Here is an 18,199-nt window from a genome sequence, read left to right on the forward strand (position 1 = left end):
GTCAAGTTACATTATTAGCCTTTCTATGCCTGTTTCCTCATGTATAAAATGGGAATTTAGTATACTTACCTCAAAAATTTACTGAAAGGAATAAATATATTAATGTGTGAAAAGCTCTTAGAACAGTTTCTGGCACACAGTAAGTGCTACAAAAGTATTAGCTATTATTATTTACACATATTAGCCATAAACTCTGTAACAAAGCAAGTATCAACTACTTCCAAATAACGGGTATCATGCAGTTTACGTTCTCTGACTATATGCAGTTAAGATTTCACTTAACAACAAAAAGATTATAAAATTCTTGGGAAAATTAAGACTAACTTCCAAATCACCTGTGAGTCAGAGGAATTCACAATAAAACTAAGAAAATATTTAAAATTTACAATAAAAACATATCTCAAAACCTGTAGAATGATGCTAAATGTTACTTAGCAAGAAATGTATGGTCTTGCATGGTTATATTGGAAAATAAGAAAGTTAAAATCATCAATATCCTAATTATACAATTGAGGAGATTAGAAAAAGAACAGCAGAATAAAGCCAGAGAAAGCACAGAAAGTAAAGTAGTAAAGACTTAAAAAGAAATTAATAAGATTTTGAAAAGATCTTATATAGATGATCAATAAACCAAAACTTTAAAAAGTAGAAGACAAAGCTTTGAAAATATTGATAAAATATTAATGAAACATATATTTAAATACAGATGCTACAGAAAAAATAAGAATAATTCAAACAATTTGAATTTGATGCTAATAAACTTGAAAACTCAGATAAGATATAAATTGCTTAGAAAATATACTTTACCAAAAGTGACTGAAGAAAATTTCTAATTTTCCTCAAAGAGATTGAATCAGTAGTTTAAAAATCAAAATACACAGATTTATGGTGCCAGAGAGTTTTACAGTGTTCTATGAAATCTTTGAGGATTAGGTCATCATGATATTACAAAACTCTTGCAGATAACAGAAAATGTGGAAACATTTCTCAACTCATTTTATGAAGCCACTGTGTATAACTTGATAGCAAAGCCAGGTAAAGACAGTGGAAAAGGGACATTTAAGGACCAATCTCATATATAAGCATAGTTCTAAAACTTCTTTAAAAATAGCAAACAAAATTTTTAAATGCTTTAAAATAAACAATAAATTTTATTTTGCTCCAGGAATACAATAATATCTCTATATTTTAAAAATCTATTACTGTAATTCACTACATTAACAGATTAAAGGGGAAAATAGGATTATCTCAAGAGGATAGAAAAATCAGTTGATAAAATTAAACAATTCTTAGAAAAACAAGAATAAATGGGAACCTCCTTAATCTGATAAAGAGCATTAACCAAAAGCCTGGAGCAAACATTATGCTTACACTAAGAAGTCAGAAAACTCTCTTTAAATAAAAGGAGAGAAGGATAATTCAATCTATTCAATCTAGTTCTGAACACCTAGTCAGGATATGAGACAAAGAAATCAAATAACAAAATAAAGCTTGGAAAGGAATAAACAAAACCATAATTATTTTAAAGTGATGAATTACCAAAAAAAAATCCAGGAATGTGCTTCTCTCATTTAAAACATATTTTTTCTTGATTCTCTCCTCCCTCCCCATCCCATTCTTTCTAAATACCAGCCCATTTCTCTGCTCTTTATGGGAAAATGCCCTGGGTTGTCACTGCTCATTTTCTTCATTTCTTCTCTTTCCACTGTCTTGGAACTACTCCAATCTGGCTTTCGGTCTGGCCCATCCAGTGACAACAGCTCTTGTCAGGTCATAATGACCTTCACGTGTCTGAGCCTCAGTCAGTGCTCAGTCTTGACCAATCAGTGACAAATCTTGACAAATCTCACTTGACCAATCAGTGGCATTTGACATAACTCTGTACTTAGAACAGTTTATTCATCTGGCATTCAGGACACCATGACTTTCTGACTTTCTTCTTTTTTCACTCGCTATTTCTTCTCAGGTTATTTTCCTAGTCTTTCGTTATCTCCTTGACTTGTGGGCACTGGGCTCAATCTTTGGACTTTTTACTTTCTGTTTGCACTCACTCCCTTGGTGATCTTGCTGACTTTCAAGGCTGACAAGTTCCAAAATCATAATGGTTAGCCCAGACTTCTCTCCTGCTCCAGACCCATACATAGAATACTTGCACATCTCCATGCAGAATTCTGACAGCTCAGATTTTACACATGTAAAGTGGAACTTGTGATTCTTCCTACATTCCCTTTCCCTCACCCTCCCTCTCCAAATTCCTTCCTTCCTTAGTCATCTTCATCTTACTTGACAATTTTATCATGCTAGTTTTTCAAGCCAAAAATCTTCAAGTTCTCTTTCTGTTTCTCTTTCTCTCTCTGTTTCTCTTTCTCTCTCTCTTTCTCTCCATCACACACACTGCTTCAGCAAATCCTGTTGGTTCTATCTTCAAAGTATATCCAGGATCATCTGAACACTTCTTACCACCACCACTGCTCCATGATGGTCAGAATCCCTGCTGCTTCTTTTATTTATTTATTTATTTATTTATTTATTTATTTATTTATTTAATTTTTTTGAGACAGAGTTTTTTGCTTGTTATCCAGGCTGGAGTGCAATGGCACGGTCTCGGCTCACCGCAGTCTCCGCCTCCTGGGTTCAGGCGATTCTCCTGCCTCAGCCTCCTGAGCAGCTGGGATTACAGGCATGCGCCACCATGCCCAGCTAATTTTTTGTATTTTTAGTACAGACGGAGTTTCACCATGTTAACCAGGATGGTCTCGATCTCTTGACCTTGTGATACACCCGCCTTCGGCCTCCCAAAGTGCTTCTTATCTGAATTATTTCAGTAGCCACTTAACTGGCCTTTTTTATTTCACTCTTGCTTTTTCACAGAACATTCCCAAAACAGGATTAGAAAACTCAGTCAATGTTACTTCTGCCCAGAACTCTCCAGTGGCTGCCCAAGGCTCCAATGATCCTGCCTCCACTTCTCTCCTAACCTCATCTCCCTTTCCCCATGTTCCCTTCACTACAGCTACACTGACCTCAGAAACTCCAGTCTACAACCTCAAGACCTTTGTACTTAATGATTCTTCTGCCTGAAATAATTTCCTCCAGTACAGCCACAATGACCTCAGAAACTCCCTTCTACAACCTTAGGACCTTTGTACTTAATGGTTCCTCTGCCTGAAATGATTTCCTCCAGGTATCCACAAGTATTGCTCTCTCATCTCCTTCAAGTTTTCCTTAAATGTCAGCTTTTGTCTCAGTATGGACTACCTTGTCCACCCCATTTAAAATTTCAAGCCTCCAATACCCTGTCATTACCCTCTGCTTTAATTTTCTGCATAGCACGCACTTACCATCTTCTAACACACTACATATCTTCCTTATTTATTTCTTTATTTTCTGTCTTAACCAATTAAATGCATGATTTCAGAGGCTTTTTTGTTTGTTTGTTTTTGATTACTCTTATATCCTAGCATCCAGTTCACTGTCTGAAATATAGTAGATGCCTAATAAATATTTGTTGAATAAACAGGAAGGTGTGTATAGACAAATTATTAAGATTAGAAGGAGAGTTCAGCGAGTTTGCTGGGCATAAGATCACACTATACAAGAATCATTTATGTTATAATCAACTAAAAATAGAATTGAAAAATATAATTTTAAAAAAGAATATTATAGTCAGAAAAAATTAAGACATACATTTAACAAAAGATGCACAATATTCTTACCATTCTTAGAAAAAATATAAAACCTCTTTGAACATTTAAAAACATATAAAGGGATAGAAATGCAATGTCTATAGATATGAAGACTGTACATAACGATGTTAATTTTCTTCAAATTAATCTATAGATATAACACCAAATTAAGATACTGATAGAATTATTAATAAAATAGGAGAAGCTTAATATAAAATTGTTAAAGGACAAAAACAAAGCAATGTTAAAGAAGTTTGGGAATACTGTCCTACCAGATATCAAGACTTACCACAAAATGAGCTTGTGTCAGAGTGAGATATGCAACCTGCATAGGTGACAAAGGACTAATACAAGAATACACAAAATACTCCAAGTTAATAAAATAAGATTTTAAAACTACAATAGAAAAAAGAAAAAGAAACGTAAATAGGCAGTTCACTGGAAGTAAAGTGGTAGGCTTCAGAGGAAAACTAATGGCAAATAGCAAATAAACACATGAAAAAATGGTCAACCTTGGTAATAATGAGAGGAGTGTATATTTCAACAATTATATGCTGCTTCACTTAGATTCAAAAAACTTTTTAAAATCTGATCAAAGCAAGCACTGGTGAGGATATAAAGCAACTGGAACTTTCATACACTGATGTTCTGTGTGTAAACTGGGACATTCACATTGGAAAGCAATTCATTGGTATATCATAAAGTTGCAAGTACACAAAACCCTAAAACCAGTTGTTTCACTTTTAATTGTGTACTTTAGAAATACTTGGCAATTACTAGTATTTAGAACTTAAGGAATAATTGGCCAAAATTGCCAATTACAAGAATGTTTTCTGTAGCACTGTTTAAATAATAAATATAAACAACAACAACAACAACAAAAGAACGGATACGTTGTAACACATTCATATAAGGGGATACTCTGTCTTAGCAAAAATAAATGAGTTGAAACTACATGCACCAATATGGACAAATCTCAAAAACATCATTTGAGCCCTATGATAACATTTACATAAAGTCTAAAAATACTAAATACTATGCTGTAATTCACTTTGGAACCATGCATACGTAGCAAAAACCAAAACCAAAACCAACCATGCATAGCTAAATACACAAACAGGATATTGGTTACCTTGGGAACCATAAGGGAGGAGAACTGGATTAAAAAGAGACATGCAGGGATTTTTTCATTGTACTTAACATATTAAAGTGGGTGATTCTTTGTGCCTGGTGTGTTTCATTGTTAAAAGAGAAATAAAAAGAACTGGAACACAGGTGGATCAGTTGGGTATGAGGTGAGCACCAATGGAAAGGTGGGAGAAGGGGATGAGTGCATAAAGAGACAATCTCACTTGGAGTAGTCTGGGAAGAAAGCCAAGTTAGTACAAAAAATGATTATCAGGTAGAAGTGATCTAGAAAGGACTTGAAATAAAAAGACAAAACTTAAAAGTATGTTTGGGAACTTGGAGAGGATATTGAGTTGAGGAGTCACATTTTCAAAGTAAAGCGTAAGGGCAAAACATCCCATAGCAGTATTTTGGAATAACTGGTAGAAAAAGAGGACATGGACTGGAGAGCAAAGTCTAGTAAGGTTCAATTATTTTGTGAGTGTCTTTGGGGGAAGCGTTGGAGGCTTGCTTGCCAAATTTTTGGATTCCACAAAGCTGAAAGTGAAAAGTAATATATTTGACAGAATCACGATGTTTAAAGTGCATAGATATTCTGGAATGAGAGCCTAAAGACAAAATATTTTTTTGCAGTATTTAAAATGTGGCATAATACACTTCAAAAAATTTAAACTTATCTAATTACAAGTCTTGATTCAACCTGAATGCCTTAGCACATCGCAGGACAAATGTGAACAACTGATTTGTAAAAAAGCACAGAATATTTGACAAGTATTAGTAGCTGTTCTAAGCAATGGGTCCAAATATTGGGCAATGATAAATTACAATAATTTATCATTTAAATTAGGACTATTCCAAAGGAGAGTAACCAGATGTTAAGAGTGTAGGCAGTACTTAGGAGCTTCAATGAAGCAGTATCTAACAACGTAGAAACAAGATTGACCTTTGAGGATTAAACTAACGAAGTCCACTAGTATGAGTGGGATTAACCAGCTACAGGCCTAAACCAAGACATTATCTTTTCATGGATGACTTTGCAAGTGAGTTAGATGTAATCTCAGGGAGGAAGGGCTGGAATGTGATTCTAATAGAGTAAGAAACCTAATCAATAATAATATTTCTTATCCAAAGAAAGACTGAATAAACAGACTTGAGGAGAGCAACATTCTGATGCATATGAGCTATAATTTTCATTGTAAATCTACGAATCTTTTTCTAATTTATATTTTCAAATCTTGTATTTGGATAGCATGACTTCGATAGCATTTCTCACGTACCAACAAAGTTGAGTTTTCCAGCTGTGACAGTTGAGGGTTACAACATGAGATGGTGTAACCTTTCCCTGACACAGGCTCCAAAACCCAAGAATACTAAGATGTTTAGCTGGGAGGAGACAAGCCAGAGGTGAAGTCTGGTGCTTATCCTCAAAAGGTTTAAAGTTTTTCTTGTAGAAACAGAGGTTAGACTCTTTTGATTGTTGGGGGCAGAGAATAGAACAGAGACAACAGGTAGAAAGTACAAAGTAAGATTTCATCCAGCTAAGAGGAGGAACATGTTAACCATTTGAATTCCCAACAATGAAACAGCTAATATCTTTCTCAGGGTTCTTTGATCATAAGCAACAGAGAAAGTCTGAATAAGTATAGCAAATAATAATAATAATAGCAATAATAAAAAGATAAGAAGTGGACCACATATTTGAAGGAGAAAGTGAAGTGCCAGGCCTTAAAGGGGTCAGTGATCAAGGCAGCTACACAGAGGGGCAGAAAGTAAAGAACTGTTTCTTTAGGGCACCATCCTCATGATGAATCACTCTCTGTTGATATCTTCCTTTAAATTACTTGGGAAAAAATTCTGATTTTCAAGTTTAGGCCAGGTGTCTCACCTCTTCTCTCCACCACCCCTGACAGGGAAGGGTAGTGGGCCATCAAGAGTAGGGAATCTTGATGGAGACACCATCAAGGCTTCATGCAATGTAAAGGGACAATTTATCAAACGGAAATTGAGGAGCAAATAAAAATACTAGAAACGCACCATATTCTCATCATTGCAAGTGCAGGAGAAAGCCACCTATTTTTCAGCAATCTTCTATGCTGGTTGTTGGAAAAGGAGATTTAGAAGACCCCTTTCTGTTCTATGTTTCTGAAGAGAAATTGAGAGGTGGAATTGATTACTGACATCCAGGGTCATTAGGAAAGGCCTAGTGAGGAATAGCTGGGGCTGGATGTGAGGGAAGGATGGGACGCAGCCGACAGGGGAGTGAGCCATAGAGCAGGCATGGTGATTCAGTGTACTAATCAGAAAAGTAAGATAAGAAGCTCCTGGCATTGGTCACCTCAAACTTGATATATTTAAATTAGAAGCTACCAGTTTTCTTCTGTTCCATGACATGGTTACAGATAGAGAAATGGAAGAAGTAAGATGTGGTAAGTTAGTAAATGAAGAAGACACAGGAACTCCTGTCTCTCCAGACCTCCTGGTAGAGTGAGATGCTATTTGGAGAATTTAAGGAATGGATGATGATCCTAATGACAAGGGACCTGCCAGCCTTAATAGTTAACCAGTGGAGCTATATAACAGAACTGAGTCACAGTCCTAAAATTCTGAATTTCATGTCTGTGAAACAAAGCAATTAATGAAGGAAACAAAAGCAATAACTAGCCATTAGTGACCTCTAGTGGAAGTAGGCTTTAGGGAACTTAAATGATCTTTGATTTCTGTTTTGTTTTGTTTTCCTATTAAGAAGATGAAAATCAGTGTTTTTCGCCAATTTATTTGCAGAGGAGTGTGAGGGAAGGAGCGTCTGAAAATAGGACAAAAATCCTACCCCGAAAATGAAAATGTGCCAGGAACATGTTGGGCTTTGAGTCAGACTAAGTTGAATAATGTTCTGGAAAAGATGTGGATGAGTAACTGCTGTCAAAGACATTACCTGAGAAAAGAAGAGTTTTTGAGCAGTGACTTCACTGGTCACTGGGGGAAGTTTGGCATATTAATAGCAGCCAGCAAGAGAACATAAGCTTGAAGAGGAGGCTGCATGGGTTGCCAGGATACCTTTTAAACATCTCTTCTTTGCAGCATGGAAGAGCGCTATTGTTTCTGAAATACGCATACATTTGCCAATTCAGTATTGTATGGCTTGAGTCCCACCACTTTCCTTTTCCCAGTGGGTGTCTGTGCCAAGTGTTGGCAAACACGACTGAACTGGGAGGATGTGGGCAGATGCCTGGTGACCTTAGGCCTTTGAAGTGAGACCAGCCTCATAGAGGGTCCAAGTGCAATCAAGAAGGTCAACATCAAACCACACTGGGCACTCCACATCCATCTCCTTTGGGAAGTGCTTTCAGAATATATAATCTTGACATTGAAGAGAAGCAAAGGAATGCAAAGATTGATGGGAGGTTTTACATCTGTCTGATCACACTGGGGACTAATAATGGGGGGGGTAGAATTAAATGGCAGGTCCCAGGGGCAGGGGTGTGGGTGGGTAGAAAAAGAAGCAAGGGAAAGATAAAAAATAGAGACAATACAGAAATAAACAGAATCAGCTTATCAAGCCCTGGGCAACTGTCACTTCTGGCAGCAGAGCGATCGTTGTCCTTGTCTCATATTACCTGCATGGCAGGAGGTGTCATCCTGCCTTCTTTCATTATTCAGCCTCTCCCACATACCCTGCTCTTGTTTACTGATGCTATTGTGCTGCTCTGCAGGCCTGCTTTTCCCCCGGATTTTCTCTCTCTCCTCTCAGTGTCATTTCAAGGATATAAAAATAGCCCCTAAATAATATTTTTGTGAGAATTCCACGCTGGTCTGCAATGTTCAGAATTCTAGTCTTTGTGTGTGGGCAAAAGATGATCTAACTGCCCCCTAAGCCATGACTTCCCTACTGTTATTTCTTAGATGCCAACAAAACCACAAAGCAGAGTTAAGGGAGACCAATATTAGTGGTATTTCCTCTTTCCCCTGCAAAGATCCTTCTGCCAGGATACATACAAATCTCTAGCTCTAGGACAGGCCACTTCAGAGATGTATTCTATAAACCAGTTTACTTACTGAAGATGAGCTAATTATCTTAATTTGCTCCAAAGCTTCTGTCAGGCTGTCTTCAATCTCAGAGTCATCTAAGGAGAAGAGGTCCCCAGCTCGCGAGAGATCTTTTTGTCCCAAAACCAGTCTGAACAGTTGATGCATGGTGAGGAGGAGTTTGATCAGTTGACTTTCTACAGACTCAGAGCCATGTGTTTCAGTTATCAGAGGTCAGTAAGACAAAAACACGTAGCAGGAGGTATATTTTGTATTCCATGAAAGGTCATTTTTCTCCAGACTTGAGGTCTTCATTGACACTCTCTGCAAGGGAAGCAAATGACACAATATAGCCACTGGCAGAATGGCATAAGCTCAGAATGTGAACTTGGTGTCCAACAGAGAGAGAGAGAGAGAGAAAAGAAACCTGGAAACATGTGCCTAGAGTAACAGATTCTAGCTTAATCATCTTTAAATGAGCTCTTTCTTTGTTTTTGTCTCAAAAAGTCTTGTCAAAAATTACTAGGTTTCTCCAGAATTTAATCTGAACTTTAAAAGTCAATATGAGCTTCATTTTCTCCTTTCTACATCCTTCTCTTCTCTCCATGTCACAAGAACAACCAACAATCATGCCTAATACTTGCCAGGTTTTCCTCAAGCAGATTCTCATCGGAATCAAACAGAAAGGGAGAACAAAAGAAAAGGAGCATAAGAAACACCGCCAAGACTCACTTCCTGGAACCTTTTCTTCCAGAACCAGGACAAAGAAACCAGTGCTTACCCTCTTGGTTGGGTTGCCTTGCTATGCTAGCAGCAGAAGTCCCCCCTCCATCAGTCAAAAAGGTGACCTCAGTACTTACCCTACTCCTATGTATTCTATAATCAAATAGCAATGAAATAAAGGACGCTGCTTAGCAGAGTGGGGTTAGATAAATCTCTTCTGAATGTGAAGATGAACTTGATCACTGAAATTGAACATGATAGCCTTGCCATGCAGGCTAAAGAGGAGGGCTTTGAGATCAGGCCACCTTCCCTCTATTCCCACAGTTGAAATAATAAAGTCCCACTATATTTCTCACCCAATTAACAGTCTACAGAGAGTAGGGCAATGGCACAAATTAGACATCTGATTATTCTCATCAGTTCCCTTCTGGGCCTAATATAATCACAGACCATTTAACCGCCAGTGAGGTTTAATGACTTCGCTAAGGTCCCATAATAGCTGTGGCAAGGCTAGTCTCCTGATTTCAGTCCAGTGGGCTTCCCTCACAGTTTATAGTAGAGTGGAATCACCTTATACATATGGGTAGCTCACAAATGCAGCCACATGGTTAGATAGTAAGAGCCAAGAGTGAGTTATTTAATATAAGCAATAGGCAATTCTGCCTAGCATTTTACTCTGAATGTGTTTGCCAGAAAGAATGTGAAAAGGGAGAGGAGAGTCTATCATTCCCTTGGGTAGTCTCAGATCGCTCCTCTGAGCTATTGCTGTGGAAGCACCTCTCTGTGTTGAATGCAAGTTTAAAGACACATACGCTTCATACAACATGGCCTCTAAATACAAGCCAAATCTTTCATAAGACACTCAACTAAATAAGCAATCTGTAGTATTCTAAGTGGTACAATTCATGAGCCATAGGGATTTCAAGGGCAATACTGCCTATATGTAGTTTTTATACTATCTACCAGCTTTTGAAAAATGATGCCTGATACTTACATATCTTTATCTATGTACCAGGCATAAACACTTTGTAAATATTAATTCATTTAATCCTCATAACTATATGAAGTTATATCATCCCCACTTTATAGGTAAGCAACCTGAGGTAGTCAAATAACTGCTAAAGCCATGCAACTACCAAGCTGGAGAGATGGAATTTGAACCCAGAGACTCCAGTAGTGCTAGATTCCGAGTTCATAACCATTATGAAATATTGGCTCCGTGTAAGATGTGAGGCTACTGTTAGGAGTAAAGGTCCTCAGAACATTATTAATATTTAGTGATGAAGGTGTGAGCATGGTTATCAAGCAAGAAAATTAATTCCTCTTCCCTCCTACAGGGCTCCTGGATCCTTGCCCATCTGTGTCCTGGGATTTAGAGCAACCAGAGAGCAAGAAGAGGAGATGCTTGAGGAAGAGCAAAAGAGAGTGGCAAGCTTTCAGAGGGAAGTGGAGCACAGAGTGAGGTACTGCAAAGCAGTTTGCAACCTGGCAAAGGTGGAAGGATGAATCACAATATCTATAAGAAAAATCAGCACAGCGTTTTCCTACATTTTTCTCTTAACACAATTTCCTCCCAGGTTCAGACATTTACAGTGACAAGAGTCTCAATAAAATAATACTCAGAAAAGGTGGATGGAAATGACTTCACCTGACCCATCAGCTTGTTGGACATCCAGCATTCCATGAAATAGAGTCAGCTGCCCCAGCCATAGATGCTCAGGAGCTCCAAGAAGGAGCAGAAATGCATGCTATACAGAAGAACACCCCCCAAGCTTTTCCTGGGCTCTTTCTGCATGCTCTGCATTTACATGACACCTGGTGTGGAGTCCCACATTTATGCTTCCAACATCAGCTCTTACTCTTGAGGGTCCATTACATACAAAACATTGCTTTGGGCCCTAAACAGAAACATCAAGTTGTTTAACACACAGCCATGCAGGAAAGCTTTCGCAAATCTAGGGGTGGACTGGTGAGAGGTAAGATTTGCACATTATTTTACAAAGGGCTCTCTTGTGCATTTTCAACTGTGATCTTCAAAACACCTTCTACAATATGGGGATAACCAAGACAAAAATCTCCTGGATAATACAAAGAGAAGTTTGGGGAAGTACAAGGGAGAGAGAAGTCACTTACAGTGGAAGATGATAATGATTAGCTTTATGGAGGAAATGGCATTTGAGAAGCACCTTTTAGGATAGCTAAGATTTTTATAGGGTTTCATTCAATGCACCTTGTGCTGAGTTCATACTAAGTCATCCGCTCATCTAGGAACTGAGGATCAAGTCCCAGCTCAGCTACTCAGCTGTTGTGGGACCTTTAGTTCACATTTTTTTCCTTTCTTGAGGCTTGGTTTTCTTATCTGCAAAATGGGGCTAATACACACCTAGTCTATTTCACCAGGGTGTTTTGAGGGTCACAGGTGATAACGTGTAAACAATCCCTTTCTAAAATAATGACACAACTCATATTTGGTGGGTGTTTGCCCAGTGTCAGGCACTTATCTCAGTGCTTCCCACATATTGAATTACTCAATTTTTATGACAACTCCATGCAATCAAAAACTGATGTTTAGAGAGGAAAGTAACCACCATCCCAGAGGCACCTGAAGAGTACGTTTCAGAGTCAGGATGGAAGGCAGCTGGTCTCCCAGGATAGCTGTATTCATGACTGTGTGAGATTATTATTGAGCCACCTCCCTTCCCACCAGCTCTCATTCAGTGAGTACCTCCACATGCTGCACATCCCTTCCTAGATAAAGGCTGGCAAGTCACGGTATTTATTTTTTAGCAGCTCTCATCAATATTTTGCTCAGGTGTCTGGCTTCTCCTGCTGGTCTTTTTGTAATAGCAGAAGAGCCAGATCAAATTCTACCTCATGTTCTGAGAAATTCCCTATCCTAACGTATATCGTAGTCCTGTGGCCTGTGTGCATGTATACATATACACGCACCATATACACACAAGCACACACATGTACACACATGCACATATGTGCACATACTTTCTAAACATCAACCTTTTGCTAAACACTAGACACTTTCTTCTCTTAGTTCTCCCATCAGCCCTGCTGGTAGATATTCTCACCTAAGAGGAAACAGGATGGGTGAGATTAAGCGTCATGCCTAAAGTTACACACAGAGCCAAGATTCACATGCAGGTAAGTCAGACTCCAAAATCTCCTACTTTTTGTATGACTTTTAAAAATTGGCTTATAAAATTTTTTCTTACTGCCTTTAGTTTGCGTCCTTCATAATTTATTTCTCTAATCTTAAGGGGTTCTAATCGGAGGCCCACTTTCTCATTATTCAGTTTTTTTTTTTTTAAACAGATATTGGCTGGCGAATCAGCTTTCTGTAAGGAGAAACAGAAACCACAGAAACAGAAATGACTGCGCCAAGCGTGGCACATTTCAGGGAGTCACAGCTATCCCGCGCAAACTTGCTTTACCTGCGTGCTACTCCTCAAAGGCGCCCTTGCAGTTACTCAGCTGCAAGATTTGAGACTGGGCGGGAGATTCAGGCAGGCTCCGAGGCCACAGCCAGTGGAATCCGCTCAGCTCAGTGAACCTGAAGTTGTTCATTGCGGAGCGGGCGCCGGGTGGAAGAATTCAAGGAATGCAGCCTGATGGCACCGGCAGCCCCAGAGACCGGTCAGGTGACAGGCTGCACCTCACCCAGCGGAGTTACCTCCCAGTGCAACGCTCTGTTTCCTGGGGCGAAACACAAAGCCTGCTCCAGTAAAGGAGAGTTGTTTTTAACAGAGAAAACAGAACTCCCTGTGTTCGTGAAAATCTATACTTTCCCAGGGAAGAATAGGGGGCGGGGGCGAGCCACGCAGGAAACAGTTCTCAACAGGAACTCAAGCAGGTGAACCGGGGCTGTAGGGAGCCACCCCTCAGAGCCCCATGGAAGAGAACTGCAGCTTCGTTAACACTTTCCTCTCCCTGAGATTTCACACAGCTTTTGGAAACACTGAGCGTTCGTCCAATAAGAGTCACCTCCTAAAGAAAATATCCCTTTGCGCTGCCTCTAGAGTAATACTGTTGAAAGTTTAAGTATGCGGGAAGTTGCTAATAAACAGAACAAACCTACTTCACAACATACATACTCTGTTTCCTTATTTGCCGGGAAGTTCTTCATAAAAATCCATGTGGACCAGATATGTTGGATTTGTACTTTTAAATATTGCAGCAACACTCAGAAAAAAACGTTTATCCTGCTTAATCTATTGACACTCTGACGGAGAAAAGGGCACTGGAAACTTCCTTTATTGTTTAAACAGTTAACAGCACACTTTATAAAGGACAGTTTTAAAAACTGCATTCCTCTCTACCCCTAAGTCTTCTGTTCTTGTGGTAGATCTACAGCTGTCAAATCTTCTCTCTTCTGGCAATGCGTACAGGTGGCTATCATGCAGATAATCTCATCTTTGTGCTCACTAGGATGTGTCTATTCAAAGAGTGTGGTCAGGGTGACCACAGTTAAACCAGGTCATATGTTCCAGGAGAATGACCTCATAAATCTGCCTAGACACTTGGTGATCAATCATGTTTTTATGCCATCCACATTTAGAGAACTATTCCCTTGAAGAACTCCTGCATAAAAATCAAGAATCCAGTCATTCGTGAGTAGCTGTATTTTTTCACTGGTAGTTTTCTAATTTACAAGATACTAATGAAGTCTCCTCTTTTAATGGAATAGATGATATTGCTTTAGCCTTCCCTTTTAATCCTCTATTCATTATTACTGATTTTTAATTATTACATTTGTATGCAGTTTTCTTTCTTTTTTTTAAAGTGTGTAGAGTCCTGAATTGCACATTCTGTGGAACTCCGGTAAAAAGAGCAGAGTGATAAGAGTATGGGAATCTGGACTCAACTGGGTTCCAAGCACAGCTATGCCATTACCTGCAGTGTAAATGTGGGCAGGTTAATTAGCATCTTTCTTTCTTTCTTTCTTTCTTTCTTTCTTTCTTTCTTTCTTTCTTTCTTTCTTTCTTTCTTTCTCTCTTTTTAAGAGTATAGAGTCCTGAATTGGACACTCTATGGGACTCCAATTAAGAAGAGCAGAGTAATAAGAGTATGGGAATCTGGACTCAACTGGGTTCCAAGCTCAGCTATGCCATTACCTACAATGTAAATGTGGCCAGGTTAATTAGCCTTCCTGAGCCGCGAGTTCCTCTTTTGCTCCTGAGGATTTTGCTATGAGTTGTTGGGAGGTTTCAGGAGAGGATGTAAAACATTTAACAGAGAGCCTGGCATATGGCAACCACAGAAGAAGTGCCAGCAATCATATCCTTAGGAGTACTATTACTCCTCTAGATGGTCCACCAGTTAACACATCCCATGCCATACCTTTTAAAAACTAATACACTACTGTACTGTTCACTAAATTGAGTTCACAGAGCTAAAGATGCTTAGGTCATTTCCATTTGTGCCATATTTATATCTTAGTTGTCCTTTCCCTATCTTAGTCATTCTGTCCTTAACTCTGGGTTGTTCCCTTTTCTTTTCTTTTTCTTTTCTTTTCTTTTTTTTTTTTTTTTTTTTTTTTTTTTTTTTTTTTTTTTTTTTGAGACGGAGTTTCACTCTTGTTACCCAGGCTTGAGTACAATGACGCGATCTCGGCTCACCGCAACCTCTGCCTCCTGGGTTCAGGCAATTCTCCTGCCTCAGCCTCCCGAGCTGGGATTACAGGCACGCGCCACCATGCCCAACTAATTTTTTCTATTTTTAGTAGAGACGGGGTTTCACCATGTTGACCAGGATGGTCTCGATCTCTTGACCTCGTAATCCACCCACCTTGGCCTCCCAAAGTGCTGGGTTTACAGGTGTAAGCCACCGTGCCCAGCCTGTTCCCTTTTCATGTATAAACTTCACTCTCTTGAATGTATCCCTGTTGATTCTTTGGCAACCTTATCTTGTTTCCTGGAGAGATAGCTTTACTGTGATCCTACCCCCACCAAGGTTGAACAATAACAGTGAATGTATTTAAAGAGCAGAAATAGGCTAGGATACAATGTACCTCAAACTTTTTGTAGCGGGTAATCCAAACACCTGAGTTTTCCAAGGAAGTGTAGCACTCCTTCCCTTGTTTATTAGTGAGAAAGGAGTGCCCCTCCAGGGCACCAGCTACTTTCTTTACGACTTTTAAGGTGACCTACACTCAATACCCACTAATAAAACATTAGTGGCTTACTCTATTATGCATCTGTAGATTCTGCTAAATGAAAATATACACGAACCAGAGGACTTAATCGCCACACTATTGGGATACTGCCTGTAGAATAATTGAAACTCTTGGGAGATATTTCAATCACCATAATTAACTCAAGAAACCAATTTATTCTGAAGAATTCAGCCTCCAGCTTGCAACTTAGGTTAGGATATTCCCTGGCTTTCCCACTTCAGAAAATTCTAGAACGGCAAAATTTATTTACATTACGCTTTAGACTATGTTACTCTGTATTAAAATATTTTCGTTTTATTCACCTGTATTTAAAAAATGCTCATTAACAAACTTAGACTTATTTCAGTTCTAGAAACTTTCAATAAAGTTCTCAGATTTTCTCTTGAAAGAAAGGATTAAAGATTCTTTTGAAGGAGCATCTTTTTCACACAGTGTGAAAGGACTACAGGCGTTCCCATGGGAATTGGCTGCATACATTTCAACCCTTCCCACAAGATGTCTATTGTTCCCTGGACGTCTCGGGGCTTCCTTGGCTGTGACGCGTTGCTACACTTCACTTCTACTGAAAGCCTCTGAGGCTGACTTATTCCATGCGATCCTGAAAGACTCAGCCCTGTCTTTTTGCTAGAGTGCATACAATCTAAGTTTGTAGCAAGCTTATTTCATAAGTATATTTTTAAAAAATAGGTTTGGTGACCTATTTAGGCGAAAGATTAAAAAGCTACTTAATTTTGATTACATATTTCAACTTATTAAATCACAAATAGGAAACATTTCCTTCCAGAAGAATGAGAAATACTTATCTTCAAGTCTAATAAACTTTTTTAAATCAAGGCTTTTGTGGCTTGTCATAATTTTACACTATATTTATTTTCAGCTGTAAACTTTGACTTTGCAGGTCACTTTTGCTCTGGAATAATACAAACCTTGCTGAAAAATCCTAATTCAAATTCTGTGGGTTTGTTCCTTCAGAAAATGTACCAAAACTCTCAAACGACAAGGAAACCTCAGTGTTAAATGTATCTTCATTTACATTTAAATTTCCTTTACTAAATATCTTTATGGCCAACTCAAATAATTCTCTAAATTTTTTTTTTTGCTTTTTAAATTGAAAATATATAGATGTCATTTAATCCAATGGTTGACTACTACAGCAATTTAAGTGTGTATCTGAAAGAATACAAAAGTGGTTAGATTTAATTATGATTTTTAAGATATCTGAAACACCAGAGGAAAAAACAGCAGCAGCAACCAACAGTAATGGTGACCCTGTTCAACCTACTGACTATAATGATGCTACAGTATTTAATTTTATTTGAAAATTCACAGGCAGAGCCAGTTTCTTTGTTGGTTGCAAAATGTTGATTAAGGTAAACAAAAGTATAAAATAGTAATATAGAGACTAGATTATTACGGAGTAAAACAAAAATGCACATAATATGAATCTAGAAGCTCAGCTTTCTGCTCCTGAAGCCTAGAGACATGTTTTAATAAGCCACAGAGAAGTAGCTTTTTTACCCTAATAACCGAAATGCATGCATACATGGCTAGACACACAACTCCCAAATGCGCTCTATCTACATAATCAGCCAGCCCCTGGAAGTTTCTCAGCTCCATTCTCCTATCCCCACTCTGCCTCTCTGCAGCCGCTGACATTTACTTTAATTAGTTTTTGTTTTTGCTGAACAAAAGGACATGAAAGAAGATAGCCATACCTCTTTGCACAGGAATCTCTGGTCACAAAAAATAGAAGGCAAAATGCTTGATCTTTAGAGCACTGCGGCTGGGACCCATGACCTTGCTCAGAGGCAGCCTCGCAGCTGCTGCCCAATCCTGTGGGCTGCAGCCGCGTCTCCCTGTGCTGCTCGTCAAGCCAGCGGTACACTTTCCCTCCCCATGGACTCGGCGTGTGGAATTGGGCAAATAAGTAACTTCTCCTCTCTCTTTCAAACTTCTCCTTAGACCTAATAATTGGCACAAAGCTTCACTTATTTCCACACTAGATTTGCAGATTTCTCTGAGCAGATCCGTAGTTTAAAAGAATCAGATTTGCCTAACAACCAGTAATTTAGGTTCTGTTAATGAATAACTCACTTTAAGAAATCAAGGAAGTTTTAGGTTAATATCAGATGTGGGGCCTTTTAGCAGGCATCAGAAAAAAGGCTTGGGGGAGGAATGGAGGAAGGGAAGCACTGGAATGAGATGGTATTTAAGCCAAAAATGATAGAAGAAAAATACCACAAGAGAAGCAAAAATGGCTAGTGTGAAGGAGCAAATGTCTAATTATATTATTGGTATCGCTTACAAAACACAAAACAACTGAATGAAACTTCCCTGGTAGCACTAGGGATTTTTCTAATCCCGCATGGTTCCTTCTTACATCCACCCAAATTGCTAACTCCCTTCCTTTTACCATCCAAATATAGAACGCCTCTCTTAAGACCTAATTCAT

General features: G+C 38.7%; 1 protein-coding gene across 8 annotated transcripts in view; it reads right to left on the reverse strand.

Annotated features, from left to right (window-relative positions):
- VEPH1 (ventricular zone expressed PH domain containing 1) overlaps nucleotides 1–17,771 on the reverse strand; it is a 208,390-nt gene extending 190,619 nt beyond the window's left edge. For 7 of the 8 annotated variants that reach the window (XM_074405550.1, XM_010335739.3, XM_074405551.1 and 4 more), the window contains exons 1-2: nucleotides 17,463–17,771; nucleotides 8,868–9,161 (exon numbers count right to left, since the gene is read on the reverse strand). In XM_074405550.1, the coding sequence (XP_074261651.1) occupies nucleotides 8,868–9,005 (138 nt within the window). In that variant the 5' untranslated portion in view covers nucleotides 9,006–9,161; nucleotides 17,463–17,771. Of the gene's footprint in view, nucleotides 1–8,867; nucleotides 9,162–13,006; nucleotides 14,487–17,462 lie in introns of those variants that run through there. The other variant, XM_010335740.3, reaches the window with a different exon arrangement.
- Nucleotides 17,772–18,199: the final 428 nt, after the last annotated feature.

This window comes from Saimiri boliviensis, chromosome 9 (genome assembly GCF_048565385.1).
Source record: "Saimiri boliviensis isolate mSaiBol1 chromosome 9, mSaiBol1.pri, whole genome shotgun sequence".
NCBI classification, from domain to species: domain Eukaryota; kingdom Metazoa; phylum Chordata; class Mammalia; order Primates; family Cebidae; genus Saimiri; species Saimiri boliviensis.